The following is a 17,592-nucleotide window of genomic DNA, read 5'->3' as shown; positions in this document are numbered from 1 at the left end:
ATACAGGTGGCTTTATAACAGTTCCAAGACAGCAGTGCTTCATTTGTAAAGCAAACAATTTTCTGCTTGCTTTTACTAGTTGTTTGATTAAGATTGCACTCAGCCAGTCCCTCTTCCTGATCATGAGTAGCTCTTTACTCCCTGGAACATTATACTCGGGTTTGTTCACTCAATGGACAGCTGACAAGCTAAATCTTGCAAAGGGGAGTGTTCAAACTAGCTCACCAACTTCATCCTGAACAAGTTGCCACCACCGCAGCTGTGTAGGAGGACACACGCTTCCTTCTGCATCTGTGCATATCCAAAAATGCAAATTTGCACATCAGCAGAGGCAGAATAATGAGAAAATACACAGCACAAGGACAGGTTTGGGGACTCCTTGTCAATGAGGCTGGCCCACCTTGTGTTTACAGTACAAAGAATAAGCCAGTGGGCAAACGATAAGCCCAGAATTAGATTAAATTTCCTGCAGTGGTCCATACAGCACAAACACGACCAAGGGTGCCTGTGCCTCTGCCTCCATCCCTTACAGAGGGGGAACAGCCATTCCCACCAAACCAGGATGCAAGGGGGATATTTACAGAAAAGAGGAGACAGTCAGGAAGGGGAGCAAGGTAAGCAAATAGACAAGGCAAGAGAGAAACCTAAGCAGCGCTTAATAAAAGTGAAAAGTTAAGCTTGTCTCTAATGACATCTGGAGACATCTAATAGAAGCCTGATCGCCACCTATTATAACTGGAACTTCACCAGAGAATAAGCAACAGGAACAGATGAAAGAGCATTTTACACAGGTATGTTTTAAATTAAGACAAGGGCAAATGACAAATATAACTAAAGGTGTTTCTAAAATTTGCGTTTTACTGCAATAGAAAGACACCTACAGCAACTCTGGTTCTTGACACTATCGGCTACTGCAGTGGAATAAACAGCTGCCCAAGATTCAGAACCACAGGGCACTGAAAGAAAGCTATTTGAAATAATTTTGAAAGATTGAGGGCACTGCTTTTAGAAAGGAACAGAAAACATTCTCTTTGATGCCCTGCATGAAAAATGCTCCAACTTTTGACCATTTTCTTCTCCTAGTCCATTCCCTCCTGTCCTCTTTCAGAAAGGCAACAACTTCACTGTGTCAGAAATGCCAGGAGCTAGAGAATAAAATCTTCCTGCAGGACCAGCACAGTGACCGTGTAGAGAAGCTTTGATGACAAGCACCTTGTATATCAGCATCTCCAAAAACTAATAAACCCATGGAAATTTGATTCTGAAGACATTAACAGAGACTACACCTTGTCCACTCCATACTAGGGAGCGCCAGGCAATGCCTTGGGATTTTTTGCTGAAAACTGTTCTGCCTCCATAGTTCCAGCCCTTTGCACACATGCTTTCCCCTTATGTTTGGGATGCAGAGGATTTTAATGAGGGTACAAAGAGCAGAGATGTTTCCTGACTACTTCAATGCTGAAAAATAGATTAAAAAATATATTTAATAACAATCTATTAACAGCTTTCACACAATATCTTCAAAACATATGCCAAAGGGAACAGTGTCAGATAAAACACACCCTGGCATGTTTTGGAATTTGATTTTAACGAGCTCTTTACGAACTCCATTAGCAGTTATTTACTCAAAAAAACATGTAAGTTGTGGAAAGTGCAAGCTGATATTTTGGAGCTGAAATCACACACACCACATGCTCAAAGGAAAGAAAAGATCAGTGTGTGGAGAGCAGAAGCTGGCCCACAAAATGAATCTGGTGTGAAGTGCAAAGGTGTGCGTGAGCAGATCACCAGCACTAAGGCGAGAGCTTTGCAAACCCCTGCTCGTGCTCAATGCACAATTATCATCCTGGCACAGAACTCTCCAAATAAAGGGCAAAATAAGAGAGTCGGAGCAATTTTTACGTTATCAGATTTTGGGATATTTTCCTCCTTGCCCCCCCCCCCCCCCCTTTTATTTAAACTCGTACCCTTATCTCTAAAGCCTCCCAGCTGCCACTGGATTACACACAGACAACACACCACCTCACAACTGCAAGAAGAAAATACCCTGCAAAATTAAGAGTTGAGCTTTTTAAGCAGATGTAGCAGTTAAAATACATTTTGACTTTTTAAGTTCAACTTTAAATAGGAACCTCGGTTTTTACTATAGGTTCAGCTAGAAGATAAGCACTGAAGTCAGAATATAGCAAAAGTAAGCAGACCTAGCCCTTATCTGACTAAACGACCTTGAGTAATGTACTGCCAGCCAGTGCTTTTGTCCCGCTCTATTTTTTTCCCCTAAACCAAACACATTAATTCTACTAAGCTCTGAAATACACTGGAAAAAAAGCATCACTACCATAGAACTCTTTCTGTACCTAATTTCCCCAAAATAAACTCTCCAACAAACACTTTAAAGGACACAGCACAAACCGGAGCTATAAATTGCCATTGTAAAGTCAGGAAAACAACAAAAAAATAACCCACAAACATCCATGTTTTCCTACACCTTGGACTTCTGTCCTCCTATACCTCTACCATCCTTTAAAAATGGTGTAATACCAAAACACTTTTAACTATGAAGCTCCTTTTCTAGGCACAGCAGGACTTAAACACCAATATCTGCAGACTTCAGCTTTTGGGAAGAACCTCTCCCCGCTGTCCTGCAAAAGAACAGCAACCGACAAAATCACCAATCCTAGGTATTAGCAGGATATAAAACAACAAAGCGCTGTCATCTGACCCTTCAGACAATTCCAGTGCTTCTGCTACTCTTCCCAGTCGCCAAGCAGAATATCCGAATTTGTGTGATGGTCATTTCTCCAGGACTCTGCAGGATGCAGCAAAACCATCCACAACCATTTAAGTTTCATGTCACAGGTGGTCTTCCTAAATACTGGAGTGATTGCAAAGCCCTGCATCTACTTGAGGATGATCTGAAAAAGTGCTCTGCAAGGGGATAAAGAAATGTAAGTCTTAAGACCCCTCCATTCCCACAGAATCGCCACTTGCGATCCATTGATTTGAGGTGTGGTGCAGAAGATGCAGGACAGACCATCTCAAAGCCTCAGCATTCACTTGAAAAAGTAATTTTTGATACATCTCAAATACTTAAGAGTCCACAAAATACCTGAGCAAGTCCAGCACAAACACTGAAAGCAACGTACAAGTAATTTCTTTCAGAGGTATTCCAGATTTCTTACTCTTACGTCATCTCACATCCCAGTGACCCTGAGGAATGCAGTTAGCGTGATTGATCGGTAAAGTCTTCCTTCTCCTGAAAGATTTAGTTATTAATAACTAAGTGCTGTATTCCACAGCCCAATTTTAGTGTTATGGCTCTCACGAGAACTGAATTTATTAAATTTGATTACTACTCTTAAGTGTAAGATTAAACTTTGAGAGAGTTCAAATAGCAAGCCAGGGATGCCATCCCAACTCACAATGCAAAAACTACAACTGTTTTTTGGTTTTTTCCTCTGCTTCCTCCCTGCCTTAGAGCAAAACTAATATTCAGAAAAGGCTATGGACTGGCCAGAGGCCATACAAAAGCTGACATCTATATATTGGATCAGTATAGTTCAGGTAAATACAGCATTAAACACAGTCAGTGAAAGTGCTGCCATCACCTCCAGAGAAGCATGAGGTGTTTAAGGGTCTTTACATCCCACCTGACTCTCAGCCAGGACATTCCATCACAGATTATTTGGGTGGTGAGGTAAATATCTGTCCCCTGAGAAATGAAGACCATGTTCATTCACATTTTGTAACAAGTCTCCAGTGACAACTCAGTCCTCCCACTCTGAACAGGAGAGAATAGCTACTCCCTTACAAAGCCCCTACAGCACTAGATTAAATCAATTACTTTTAAGTGGGGGAGATATTTTAGCACTTGCCAACAATTCTTTTCATCCCACAAATACTGAAAGAAAAAAAACTAATCACATTCAACAGGCAGCATACAAGTCACTGCACAAAAATGCAGGCCAGTGCGCTCGTGTGACCACGTGCAGAGAGCACATTTCCCAACACGCTTGTTTCCAGCGGGAGGAGATAGCAGGAAGGTTGTTATGCTGCAGTGCCTGACCTGAAGTTGGCAGCTTGCAAGATTTTGAAATCTTCTCATTCAGGCTTACTCAAGTTGTAGGCTCCTGGAAACCCGACATATTATTCTTTCAAGTGTAATGAACAACGAACAGCAAAATCTGAGTAATCAAGAATTATTTAATATCCCATCTCCTTCACGTGTGGGTTAGGGGACCTCACAGATCCACAGTACAAACATGATTACAGCACCAACGTAACACTGATTTAAATATTTTTCCAGTTAGTGTTGTTTTAGTCCAGTACCATCTGAGGCATCCCACTGTCACATTTCACCTGTTACTCATCAGATGAGTGGAACATACTGAAGGGCTTTCAGCGTACTCACAAAATAGTTTCAACAAGATGCAACTGACCAGCAAGTAATTGTTTGCTTCTATATAAACAGGTTATTCAAAGATTATTCAGCTGCTAGTGGGCGATAATATTATCAGATATTCAATGAGCTGTTTTTGCAATGAGAGGCCTTCAGTAACAGCCGACCAGATCAAGACCAACACAGCTGCAACACTGCTCAATTTAGCTGCATCACGTAGATAACTCCAGGGCTAACAGCAAAGCTTTCAGAAATCGTGAACCATCAAGGCCACAGCGCTTTGTCAGCCACGGAAAAAAAGAGACGCGTGGCCTCACGCAGGAGGCAGCTACCACGCAACCTGCCTACTGCAGTACTTGTGCTGAGAAAGATATCAATGACTGAAGAGCAGCCCAGCTCGTGATCTCCCCCAGGAAGGGGCAGGGTGTTCATCTAGAGCATCAGGCACCTCTGCACTGGTCATTGAGGACCGTGCAGAATGCAGACTTGCTGTCATACTGATTCATGAGTGAGCTGTGAGTGATGCTAAGCCACTTAAGTTCCGTTAGAGCCACTGCCTGAAGGTCTCAGGGTCCAGCTTAGTTTCTCCAGGGGCTTCTCAGTGAAATGAGAAAAGTGAGCCTGGGCAACAGGAGATTTCTCCCACCTGGTCTGTAACACTGGAAAGAATAAAGTCAGGGTCTCTAAGCACCAGCTAGGCTGTGGGCTGGGTATCCAGCTGGATCACACCTTGCTGAGGAGCAGTTACTAAGCACAAGTGCAACCTGTTCAGAAATGGAATAAACAACCTGTGACAGCCACGGAACAAGAGATGCAACGAACAGTCACAAAATCTGTTCTGTAAGCAGCAGCTTCTTGTTTCTGCAGCCATTTTCCACAGTCTGACGAGCACACAAACACTTGGAATATCTTCTACTGAAGACAGGAGTGTTGATTTCTGCGGGTCTGGGCACTTTCACTAAAAGTTTCCATTTTAGCACTGTGCAAGCTCAAAAACTCCTTTGGGGAACACTTTGCTCCCCACTTTCTCTCTCCCTCCCAGGAGAGGATGCAGAGCTACCCCTCTGCCAGGGTTTTTATTGATCGGCCTAATGCACAATTAAAGCCGCGTTTAAAAAACGAATTAATACGAAGCTCACACCCCCTCGCTGCAAAGTGCAGGACGACAGCCTGGCAGACAAGAGCTCCCGCCGGCTGCAGCGCGGCCCCTGCCCCGCAGAGCAGCTTTGCTGCCGTGTCACCAGCCGCGACCCGCGCTGGACGGGACTGTCACCGAGACTCGCCGCCCCCACCCCTACCGAGCCTGTCCCGAGCTCCGGAGCCGCCGACCCCCCACGACACAGCCTCAGGGCTCCCGAGAGGGGCCGTCGGCTCCGTCCTCCCGGGACAAGGGGGCAGCGGGGCCGCGGCCTTGCCCCGCCTCAGCCCCGCGGCCTAGCGGCGCCCCGCGGCCTCCTCCCGCCCCCGGCCCCGCCAGCCGGCGCCTACCTGCCGGACCCGGTGCAGAGCGTCGACGAAACCCTCGGCCTTGATCCCCACGGGCGCTGCGCTCTGCCCCTGCGCCAGCTCCGCCATGGCCCGCGCCCGCCGTCCCGCCGCTCCGCCCGGGGACCCGCACCCGGAAAGGGAAAGAGCCCCCCGCTTCCGCCGGAAGTGGAGCGGGGGGGGCGGGGGAGACGCGGCGGGGCGGGGACCGCGGGGGGGGCTCGCGCCGCACGTCACGAGCACCGGCCACGCCCCTGTGGGACCCCCCGCGCGCCACCGGCACCGCGGGGCCGGGAGCGACCGGGAACCGCGGGGTGTGCGGGGACGGGCGCCGGCCCTGACACGGGGTCCTGTCTGTGCCACCCCCGAGAGACTGTCCCTGCCTGTACCACCCCTTGCCTGGCCCATCCCTGCCCGTCCCATCCGTCTGTCTCATCTGTCTGTCCCACCCTTGCCCGTGCCATCCTGTCTGGCCCATCCCTGACCCATCTCTGTTGGTCCTATCCCTGCCTGTCCCATCCCTGCCTGTCCCATCCCTGACAGCCCAGGCCATCCCCCCGTCCCTGCCATGGTGGTCACAGAATCCCAGCATGTCAGGGGTTGGAAGGGACCTGGAAAGCTCATCCAGTGCAATCCCCCCATGGAGCAGGAACACCCAGCTGAGGTTCCACAGGAAGGTGTCCAGGCGGGTTTGAATGTCTGCAGAGAAGGAGACTCCACAACCTCCCTGGGCAGCCTGGGCCAGGCTCTGCCACCCTCACCAGGAAGAAGTTTCTTCTCAAATTTAAGTGGAACCTCCTGTGTTCCAGTTTGAACCCATTCCCCCTTGTCCTATCATTGGTCCCCACCATTTAACACCCCCGGTGGAAACTCATCATCCCGCAGTGCCCCTTTCCTGCCCGTCTCCATGCTCCACGTCCCTGGCCCGCGTGGCCATGGCTGGACACTGCCATGGTGTTGGTGACACTTAGCACAAAGGTCCCAGACATGGGGTGCTGGGAACTGGAGCTGCAGGAGATGCTGAACCCCCCTGCTGTGATCAGCCCTTGGTCACCACCCTCCTACCACAGGGGACCAGCAGGAGACTCTGAGATGATGCAAGGACCAGTTAGGCCAGGATTAATGCAAAGAACATGCTAAGCTTTTTCCTTGAGCAGGTGCTGCAGCATGGCCCCTGCACAGCCCCTGCAGTCTGGGGTATCTGGCGATGCCGGTGCTTTCTGGGGGTGTCAGTGGTGGGAACCCAGGTCTGGTGATCACCCCCTAGCCTGGCAGCATGGGGGGCCTTGACCTAAACCCCCCTCCACAGGTGCAGCTGTGTGAATGGTGAGATCTTCATCTCCCAAATTGCACCCACAACCAGCTCCTGGGTTTGCATGCTGAACCTGGTATAGTCCAGGTTTCCCTGCTCCCAAACCCACTTTCCCAAAGCCACCAAATATTAAATTCAAAATTCAAACTCTGCTCCAAGCTGTGCTGCGTCCCTTCTCAACTGGTTCTCGCACTTTCCAGTTTTACGCATCTCATCTGCGCCTACGTGAGTGGGCGGGAATTGCTGAGGCTGATGAAATTATCTGGTGGCTTTCCAAGAGCAGGGGACACGCTTCTTCACCGGGATGCGCAGTCTGCTGCTGGTCGCCTACATTACACCAGTGGGCTTGCTGATCACCAGCCTTCCCTCCTTTCAGGAGCCGTGACCGTTTTCTTACGCAAAACGCTCATTTATTTTAGCAGAAAGAAACATGGCCCGCGGGGGAAGGATTTTAAGATGACCTGTATCACCACATCCTCCCCATCATCTTCCAACCACAGCAGAGGGAATTTCTCCAGCCATGCCAAACACTTTGCTGGATTCAGGGACCTTTCCCCCTCCTAGTCCTGATCAGGAAGACTCGACAGGCTCAGCACCAGCAGGTCCCAGGTTGGGGGAATCCCCCCGACAACCCCCGTCAGCTCTTGGGGTGCCAGGCCCTGAGCAGGATTCACCCCATGACCCTCCAGCCAACCCCAAAGTGGCTGCAAAAAAAGGTGACCAAATCTGAAAGCTAAAGAGCTAAAGCCCCCAGCGCTGGTACACCAGCAGAGAGAAGCTGTAGCCTCCATTGCCGAACCCAGCTTGGGGCTGTGAGAGCCGAATTTTGGGAGCTTCAAGCCCCAGCGAGCGATGGAGGAGCCTCCTCAGCGCTGGGCAGGACTGAGACCAATGGACCAGGCTGCTGGACAGGCAGGGATGGCTGGGAGGAAGCCTGGCGAGAAGACATCAGGCAGCTATTGAAAAGAAGGAAATTACAGGCCTTAAACACTCCCAGAAACAAATTTCTGATGTAAATCTTTCTCTTGAGAAAAAAAAGGAGTGATTCTACGCCTCCATCTCCCGCCTCCCCCGCCCGAGACACACACACCTTTACACACACACGCGCTGAAATTAGTTGTGACAGCTGAAATTCTCCTCTCGTCGGATGCCGTTTGACAGGGTACTTAAAAAAGGAGGAAAAAAAAAAAAAGATAAGAAGAAGAAAAGGGAAAGTGGTTTGGTGTCGTGTGGGGGAGGCGGAGGGGGGTGACGGGGTGGGGGGTTTCAAGTGATACAAGGCGCATAATTCTGGCTTCTTGGATTGCAAAAGCTCCTCTTACCTAAAGGGCCTGCTGCCTTTATTTTTATCCAAATGGCTCAATTACCGCAAAGCCCCACAGAGAAAATTATGGATGTTTGCCTCTATTTTTCTCCCCTTGTCTCGACAACTGTAGATATTTTGTTTTCCTTCTTTCCATCTCTTTTTTTTTTCTCTTTTCTTTCCCTTTTGGTGGTGGTGAGTGCGGGGGGTGGAAGGTGCCTGGGGACCAGGACAGGGGATGGCTGGCGAGATGCAGGGGACCCAGGGCAAGGGACAGGGACCTGGCATGTGGTGGCCCTGCCACCATCACACAACTTGGTCCTCTCTCCGTCTCCCCCATGTCACCTCGCACCTTTGGCTCCTCGTGTCCCCCTTGTCCCTGTGTCCCCCACCCTTCTCCCTTCCTCCCACCCTCTCTCCCTCTCCCCCACCTCCCTCCTCTCCTTCCCCCTGCTCTCCTCCCCATCACCCCCTCCCTGTGCCTCTCAAAGCCACCATAATAGCAGCTTGTTTGGCACTTCACTTGGTCTCAATGAGAAAATTCCCCCCTCTCCTTCTTTTTGCCTTCGTTATTTCCAAACCCTGCAATAGCTCCTTTGCTCAGGGCTGCGGGAAGTGCCCATTTTTCAACATTTTTCTTTGGCTTATGTTTGTCATCCTCTGAATTACCGCACCGGGGAGTCCAGTCAGCCCGACACCGGGCCCTGCTATTCATGCCTCTCCTGCTCCTTGAGATCATGTAGGGAGAAATTAGTTATTTATTTCGAGCACCACTGCAATGCACTTCCCCGCAGAAGTGTTTGTTTTGATCCCCCGCTGCAAACGGCGGCTCGGCGGGGAGCACCGGCACAGCAGCAGCGCCGGGGCCAGCAGGAGATGCAATGAGGCCAGGACAGGGTACGGGTGGCCCTGGGGGTCCTGGGAGAGGTGTGAAGACCCCCCCATTGAACAAGTGGCTGGTGAACAGGGTCTCACCATGCTGAGATGTATGTCCAGGGCTCCTCCTGGATGTGGATGCTCTCAGTGGGTGCTGAGAGTTTCCAGATGATGCTGCCCCTTCAGGAAATGTGGTTGTCCATGGTTTTATCCCTAGGTCAGACTCACACGGTGAGATGGAGGCATTTAAAAGACGTGTAGATGAGGTTCTTAGGGACATGGTTTAGTACCAGTGTTAGGTTAACAGCTGGACTCAATGATTTGGAGGATCTCTTCCAACCAAAATGATTCTATGATTCTATGATTCAATGGCATGGTCCCCAGCCCCTCTCACCCATTGCTGTCCTGCGCACCCTGGCCCCCTTTGCAGAGTGGTGCCAGCCCCACCTGGGAACCTTTTGGGTGTGGACAGTGAAGACCAGGACACATTCACCAGCTTGGAGGGAGTCCCAGATAATGGGAAACAGTCCAGGGAAAACCTTGGAAGTCATAACCCACCTCCCCTCCTTCCTGTGCCCAGGGCAGCGAGTCCCATCCCTGAGCCCACCGGTGCTGCTGCAGACTGGGCTGACACGTCCACAGCTCCATTCCTGTCCTGTTGGCAGGGATGCTGGTAGTGCCCTGAACACTTCTCCTTGCGGGGATGGTGTGGGCAGGCGTGGGCAGCACCGGCACTGGCTGCCAGGGAAGGGGCTCAGGGATCTGCGTCTTTAAAGAAAGAAGAGGAGCAGCAGGAGGAAGAAAATGCAAAATTGGCCCAGTGGGTAGACCTGCTATTTAAGTGCAGTTGAGAAGCAAGCGGGAGGAATTACAGGAGAAATGATAGTGCCCTGACAGCTGCCATTTCCCACCACCAGTTTCCCCTAATGGAGTCCTAATGTAGTGGTGGGCTCTTCGCTGACAGCCCAGCCCGAGACAGGACTTGTCTTTGTGCTGATGACAGATGGGACAGTCCGGCAACAAACCTGTAATCCTCTGATTTCTGCCACCACTGGCTCAGCTTAACCCCTTCCTCCCCTGGCACCTGTTTGCTGCCCAGGTGTGTGGCCGGCGTGGGGTCCCACCTGTCCCCGGGGTCCCCCACTGCCCTGCTGCAGTGCGCCAGGTCTGACATCAAAGCGAGGAAGAGGAGGCAGCTTTGTGCAGCTTGTGACACATCGCTCGGCTGCTGCTGGCCTGGGCAGTGTGGCGGAGGCTCAGCCCGGCCACCGAACCGAGCCGGAGCAGGTGACAGCTCAGCTCCCTGCGGGGAAACTGAAAAGCTGGACCCCGCTCTGCCCATGTGACATTTAAGCAGGCAGGTGAGTGCAGGCAGGTGAGCGCAGGCAGGTGTGCTCTGCGGCACGACGCCCATCGGGAGGGCTCTGGGCTGCCTGCCCGGAACAGTGCCCGCCAGGAGCCTCCTGCTACCACTGCCTGTCAGCTCTGGCACTGAACCTCCTTGCCAAACCGGGGTAGGATTAGATAGTTTTAAGGTAAAAGGTGTGACAGTTCCACCCCCTGCAAGACCAGGCTGCCTTGACTACACGCAGCTCCGGTCCTGCTTCCTGGGGTGCCGGGGGTGGCAGCAGGAAAAGCTGCCAGAATTTTCCTGCAGAAAAATAAATGCAGCTACTCCACACGCTTATCTCTCTGCTTGGGGGGGGAAGCCGAGTGTGCTGGGGGCCCCTCTGTGGCAGCGGGATGGGCAGAGGGGTGCTCTCCTCCTTGGGATGCAAAGGCAGAGATTAACCACCTGCTGATCTCTTCTCCCCCATCCCACAACCAGGATGGGCCCAGGGGATCCTTGTGGAGAGATTTTTGGATTGTTCTCGGTTAGGCAAAGGTTCTAATCCCTCTCCCTCCTTCCCAGCATGGAGCATCTCTTGCTTTGACCTGATCTGCCCTCCAGCATGTCCCTGGGTCTTCATCCCTTCTGTTCAAACCCACCGGCATCCCTCCAAACTGCAAGGGAGCTCTTGCCCATCAGCACAGGGCAGCTGTGACTTCTCAGCCTTCAGCACCCAGAGCCATCATCCCAGAGCAAAAAGTCACCAGCCCAGCGGGGCGTCAGCACCCTCCTCATCCACCTCCCGAGCTCCCATCCCCGCGGCAATGTCCCTGCCTGCTCTCCTGCCGGGACAGGATTAGCAGGCAGGACAGAGTGCTCCAGGCAGTTCTGCTGGTTCCGTCTGTTCAACCATCCCTCTATAAAGCGGTGTCCTGAGCTGAGCCCCACTCCCAGCCCTGCCAGCATCCTCTCTGGCCAATCCAGACCTACCTGAGACCATGGGGAATAGAAACATCCCCACCTCTCATCCCTACCCCAGCAACCCCTGGGGAGCAGCTGAGACGCGGGGGCTGATCCTGGTGGATGCTGAGGGTCCCCATCACCCTCTGCTCCGCGGGGAGCCCCGGCCCCTGGCAGCTTTAGACCAAGAAAGCGCAATGCAGCGTGCGCAGGTCCTTGGCACAATTAGCCAACAAGTGGCTGTTTTGTGAGGGATTGTTGCTGATGTGTTTTAAGTGGCTTTCTGAGTGGAAAATGTGAGGTGCTGGAGAGGCTGGCAGACAAAGAGGAGGATGCATTAGGTTTTATTGGTCTGCTTCGCACACATCTGACATCACTCCACGGAGCAAGTTCTGCCTGGCTTTGGGGGAAAATGAAAAATAAAGCAAGAAAAAGGGGCTGAGGGTACAGGGGCGGGGGGGGAGGATGAGCAATTCAAGCAGGCAAGTGGGGACTTAATAGCAGGAGACACTGGAGCAAACTGTGTCAACCAGATGGGACCCGGGTGCTGCAGGAGGAGAGGGGAATTAGCCAACCCGCTCTTTGTTCCAGCAGAAAGCGCGGCCCTCTCCCCGCCAGGAGCTGCCTACGTGTGACATAATACAGCCCCTTTCAGTCGCTAAGCTGGCCAAGGACAAAAGTCACCAATAAATAGAAAGAGGGTGAGGCTGAATGCAAAAGGCAGAGTTGCCAAGAGCCCCCGCTTTCTCCTAGTGCTGTCCACGCTCTCCTGCGTCTGCCCTGGGGTGCTGGTCGCCAGTGTGGGGACCCGCCGTGGGTCCCCGGTGTGGACATGGTGGTGGTGGGATGGGGAATGATGCTGGGGCTGGGGGCGATGCGGGGGAACGGGAGGGGTTTTGGAGTTGTGCTGCCTTCAGCAGGGGCAGCTGCAGCCTGCGCGGTGGTCGAGAGTTGTCACCATCCCCATTTTCTCTGACTTGATTCCCTCAGCCAGGCTGTAAGACCAAGACCCCTCGGGCATCCTCAGCGCGCATGGGAATGGCTGGAGGTGCCATGCCAGCTGCCCACCGCTTGAACTTCTTAAGCCAACGTGCACTTCCAAACACCTATAAAAACACACCCAGCACCAAAATCAAATGGTTCCAAAATGACTCCCGCAGCCCTGAACTCCGGGGAGCCAGAAGCAAACCCCACAGAGCACTCTCCCTCACGGTCATCAGTATCCCTCGGTTCTTCTGCCGTTCATCCAGAGCCTGGGAAGTACTCTGCACCCCCATCCACTGCCACCCCCTGCCCAGGGCAGCCCCACACCTGCTGGGTGGGGGGATTGAGGGCTGAACTCTCTCCAGCTCCTCAGTTTTGGAGCCAAAGGCACCCTGGTCATCACACCCTGCACAGAGATTGAGGTCCACAAACATATGCTGAAAGGAGAAGCCCCTGAACACCCCTGGTATAAGCTGGCACCCCCAGTTTGGGGTCTCCCTCCCCTCCCACCCCCAGCAGGGACCCAGCCTGGCCAAGCACTAAACCAGCCATGGGGCTGTGCAAACAAGTGGGACCCCCCGTCCTCCCCCTGCCAGAGGGATTTTCCTTGCTCTTGAGAAATATTGATCCAGATAAACCAGGAAGACACATTATGTGCCCTGGGGGGTTCAGGAGATCAGCAGCACAGCTGGCCACTCCCCAGCCTGTGCCCATGGGGTCCGGGATGGGCAAGGGGAGCACTGGGGGCCCTGGGAAGCCCCTTACACTGCCAAGGGGGCTGAGGCCAAAGTGCTTTTGCCAAGGGGAGGTAAAACAAATCAATGAGGGGCCACCGTGACACGCTGACCCTGGCGCTGGGCCGTGGTTTTAATGCGTGACAGTAAATCTGGGCAGGGGGCTTGGAGGCAGATGGCTGGAGTGGGGAGGTGAGACAGGGCACTTGGTGGTGGGATGAGGGAAGGGCAAGAACTCCCAAGCTGAGAGGAGACCGGCAGAACCCCCAGGAAAGGAGAGGAGGTGGGAGGAGGCAGGTCAGACACTGATAAAAGGATGGAGGATGCCTCTGCCATGTCTGGGATGCTCCTTATAGCTGAGCATCGCTCCCGAACGGTCCTTCCTGCCACTGCACATGCGCTGGTCTGGCTGGGAGGGCTGCATGGTACCGGGGCAGAGGCACCTTGAGCCTTTCTCCAAACCCATTTCCATCCAGTCGAGGCAAAGTATCCACTCCAAACAGCGGTCTCAGTTTCCAGCCCTCAGTTCCTCACTCCCACCTCCCATCTCTCACAGAGGTAGAGGGCAGGAAGGCACCAACGGCCACGGATCTGGTTACCTGCGGCCAACAAAACCTACCTGTCCCCTCCTGGCTGCTCCCCCTGCTCCCTCTCTGGGGAGGACGAACCAACAGGACACCCTGTCCCTCCCCGAGCATCACCGGGTCACTGCCCACCGCGATCGAGTGACCAGATGGATGTGGGGCTCCCACCGCAGCCTCCTCTGTGGGTCCCTTGTCTCCACCCCAGAGCGGCTGAGCTTTGACGCTCTGTCCCCCCGGGGCAGCCTTTTGTCAGGGACGTGCAGAAGGGCCCCTGTGTCCCTCTGATCCCCGCCGGCCCCATGGCAGCACATCCCTGACCGGAGCATAAAGCTGGCTTTCAGGGATCCGGCATTGGGAAACTCCTGAGGAAGAAGCAAGGGAGGTTCTTGTTAAACGGGAAGACAAAGGCACCTTGTTAAGGGGTTTACAAAGGCGAGCATCTCCCCCCTTGCCTGGGAAGCTGGCGGCTGGTGACTCCCAACCTCACCGGGGGGATGGTTTTCCCTCGTAAAGATGGAAATGCTTAATAGCCACGTTGTGCCGCAGCCCTGTGACCTGCGTGCTCCTGTGAACCCGCTCAGAGCCGCATCTCCAAAGGAAAACGGGGACCAAACGCTCATTGTGGGGTGTCCCGTGGTTTTCCCATGAATGTGCTGCTGGTAGCATTGTCCCTGCTGGGACAAACCCCATCTGTGGCACTGTCAGACCATTGCCAGCACCCGTGCACCACTGCCTGCCCAAAATTCGATGATATTTGGTAGAACAAGAGGATTTTCCATCCCTCCTTTGGGTGAGGTGGGTTGGGGTCCCCTCCCGCACACCCCGCAGGTGGGGAGATGGAGCCCCAGGAGGGCACATGATGGGAACAAAGTCCCACAGGGCATAGTCATGCAAGACCTCTCTGGTTTTCCATCACCCCTTTTGCTCACAAGGACCCAATAAAATAAAGTTTAAGCAAAAACCCAGCACCCCAAAGCTGCTCTGTACTCCAGGGAATTTCATCTTAACATCCATCTATCCTCACTGCCTTTTGTAGGAAAAAATCCCAGCCCTGAACAAGGTCAGCGGGATCTTTGGCACAACCTTTGTGGGATCTGATGGTGGCTCAGACTCCCCAGGCCCCTGGACTCCCCATTTTGCAGACCACATGTGGGGCTCCTCATGCTGTGGCCACATCCAAGCACCCAGGACACGTTTCCCAAACCTGTGCATTGTTCTGAGCTGTTCTTAGCAATGCTTGCACTAAAATCCACATGTATATTAAACCTTAAACCCGGTAATTACCTCTAACTCCAGAGAAACGGGAAAATTGATTTTGCCATAGTGATGCAGCAGGCTGCGGTAGCTGGTGTTGCCTGGTCAAGCTTTTAAAACGTGGGACCCCTTGGGGACGGAGAAGGTTTACCTGGGTGTGATGGGAGACCTGTCCCTGCCAACAAAACCAGCCAAACCCCATGTGGTGAACACCAACGGGCAGCAAACGCATCACCAAAAAAGCCAAATTAACAGCAAGGAGCTTTCCCCACTGCTTTTCCTTGCGACACATGATTGCCTCCCACCTACACTTGCAGGTGGCACTCTGAGGGGTCCACATCCCTTTTAGCATCATCCCCTCATCCTCCTCCTCCTCCTCTTCTGCCTGTGGAAATGCCATTCTCAGGCAGGTGAGGCCGGAGGACACGTCATCTCTGTCTTAAGCCGGTAAATATGGGCTGCTGCAACTGCCCGGCTTCCACCCTGGGTGCTGCTCCTTCACCCGTGGCTCTGCACCCCACAGGGCCAGGCTGCAGGCAACTTTCCCCTCATGGGGACCAGCAATAAATTGGACTGCTGCAGCTTTAAAGCAGCATGTCTGCTCCTTGGCTGGTGGCAGCGGGGAGAGCCGGAGGACACCTGCGGAGATCCTGTACAGCTGGGGAAGATTAGCCTTTTCCACTAGACAAGACCCATTACCATGTTCCAATATACCATCACTTCCGCTAGGAAAGCCTGCAGATGAGATATCGATTGCGGTGACCCCGGACAAGCCCTTCCCCGGAGCCTGGGAGGGTGGCAGAGCAGCCCAGCGGCATGGCCCATGGCACAAAGAGGGGGTGCAGCTTCCCAAAGGCATCCCCAGAGACCCCCAGCCCCAGGAGGAGGTTGGAGCCTGAGTGATGGGCGACGCTGTGCGGAGAATGCACAGAAAAGATTCAAAGCCCAAAAGTGACCCAGGTTCCTTCCCAGGGTCCCTCTGAGCTCTTCCCCAGCTCTGCCACGGGGATGGGGAGTCCCCCGCTCACATTTGCTGCCCTTACAACCACGGATGAGTGTTGCAGAAACACCTTGAAAGCCCAAAATATCGTACTCAAAACGTCACTGCCAGGGAGTTACAGGCAGTTCAGGAGCTGCTCGCCCCGTGCCACTCACCTGCTGCTTTTCCCTCCCACTGCCATGTGAGGCTGGCAGCCCCAGCCCCTGAAATACCTCCCTGAGACACACCGGGGGTGGGAGGATGCTGGGAAACTGCAAAGGGGGCAATCAGAAACCACCAAATCACAAAAACTGGAAGGGCTGATGGTAATTAAAGTAGTAAAGTAATTAAACATGTGGTGTTTGACTCAGAGTGTCCTATCACTGCAGCCTCCGGTTGCTGGGTCTCCTCTATCCTGCAACCCCATGATTTTCAAGAGTTTTTTTTATTCCTGCAAGACTTGCGCTGGGTTCAACTTGGCTTTTCAAATGCACCAAGCTCTGCTTTCGCAGCACAACGCGCTTTCAGCCCAGTCGCAGGCAGCAGCTGCAAGCTGACGGGTGTTGCTCCTCCAAGGCTGACCACAGTTCACCACTGCCTGCGAGAGCATCCCCGCGCTGTCCGAGGAGCTGCTGCGGTGCACAGCATCCTGCTCTCAGCCAAAACCCTCCCTGTGCATCCCAGCAGGTGCAGCGAGCCATGGGCAACCAGGGCAACCACGGCTCCTGACTCCAAAGCACTGCAGTGCGAGTGCTGGAGGAGATTTGAGGCTTTGGAGTCAAATAGTGTTTTCCAGCAAATGATTTAAGCACCCCAGGGAGAGGTGGCCCAGCCAGACAGATGAGCCCTCCCTGACAATGTCTGGCATTTCTCAAGCATTTGAGCGTAAGAAGCTTCTGCTTCATTTTTGCCCCAAAAGAGATGTCAGCTCCTCGTTGCACTGAGCTCTTTCAAGCTTCGCTTTGCCAGCAGGACCCGTGCCACAGCCAAGTCGCATCAGTGACAAGGACAGGCAGGCAGGGGGATGATGTTGATGGTTCACAGGGCTGCCTCTTGTCCCGTGGGCAAGCGCAGCATCCTTTTCCAGCACACAGGAGGGCAGCAGCTCTGTTCCCATCTTGGTTTTGGGCTAATCTCTCCAGGAGATGGCTCCTAATGAGGTTTCAAGCCCTTTCCCCCTAACTGGGAAGGGGTTGCACACCCCACCGACCACCCCCATGGGGCTCCAGGATGCAAGACACATGGGACCCCCACATGAAGCTGCACTTTCTGCATGGAGTTGCTGCCAAAAGCAATGGGACACAGGGAACGGGATGGCCCCACGCAGCATCTCCCCCTCCTGCCCCCTGTGGGGGTCGGACAGGCTCTGCCAGCCCAGAAAACCATTTCTGC

At 53.2% G+C, this 17,592-nt stretch overlaps 1 protein-coding gene across 4 annotated transcripts in view; it reads right to left on the bottom strand.

Moving 5' to 3' along the window:
• Nucleotides 1-6,045, bottom strand: part of FUBP3 (far upstream element binding protein 3) — a 37,807-nt gene extending 31,762 nt beyond the window's left edge. For all 4 annotated transcript variants that reach the window (XM_065853845.2, XM_065853848.2, XM_065853846.2 and 1 more), the window contains exon 1: nucleotides 5,888-6,045. In XM_065853845.2, the coding sequence (XP_065709917.1) occupies nucleotides 5,888-5,974 (87 nt within the window). In that variant the 5' untranslated portion in view covers nucleotides 5,975-6,045. The remainder of the gene's footprint in view (nucleotides 1-5,887) is intronic.
• Nucleotides 6,046-17,592: the final 11,547 nt, after the last annotated feature.

Source organism: Patagioenas fasciata, chromosome 20 (genome assembly GCF_037038585.1).
Source record: "Patagioenas fasciata isolate bPatFas1 chromosome 20, bPatFas1.hap1, whole genome shotgun sequence".
Lineage (NCBI taxonomy): Eukaryota > Metazoa > Chordata > Aves > Columbiformes > Columbidae > Patagioenas > Patagioenas fasciata.
Note: the sequence above shows the minus strand (reverse complement) of the source record. Positions and strands in the feature narration are given on the sequence as shown.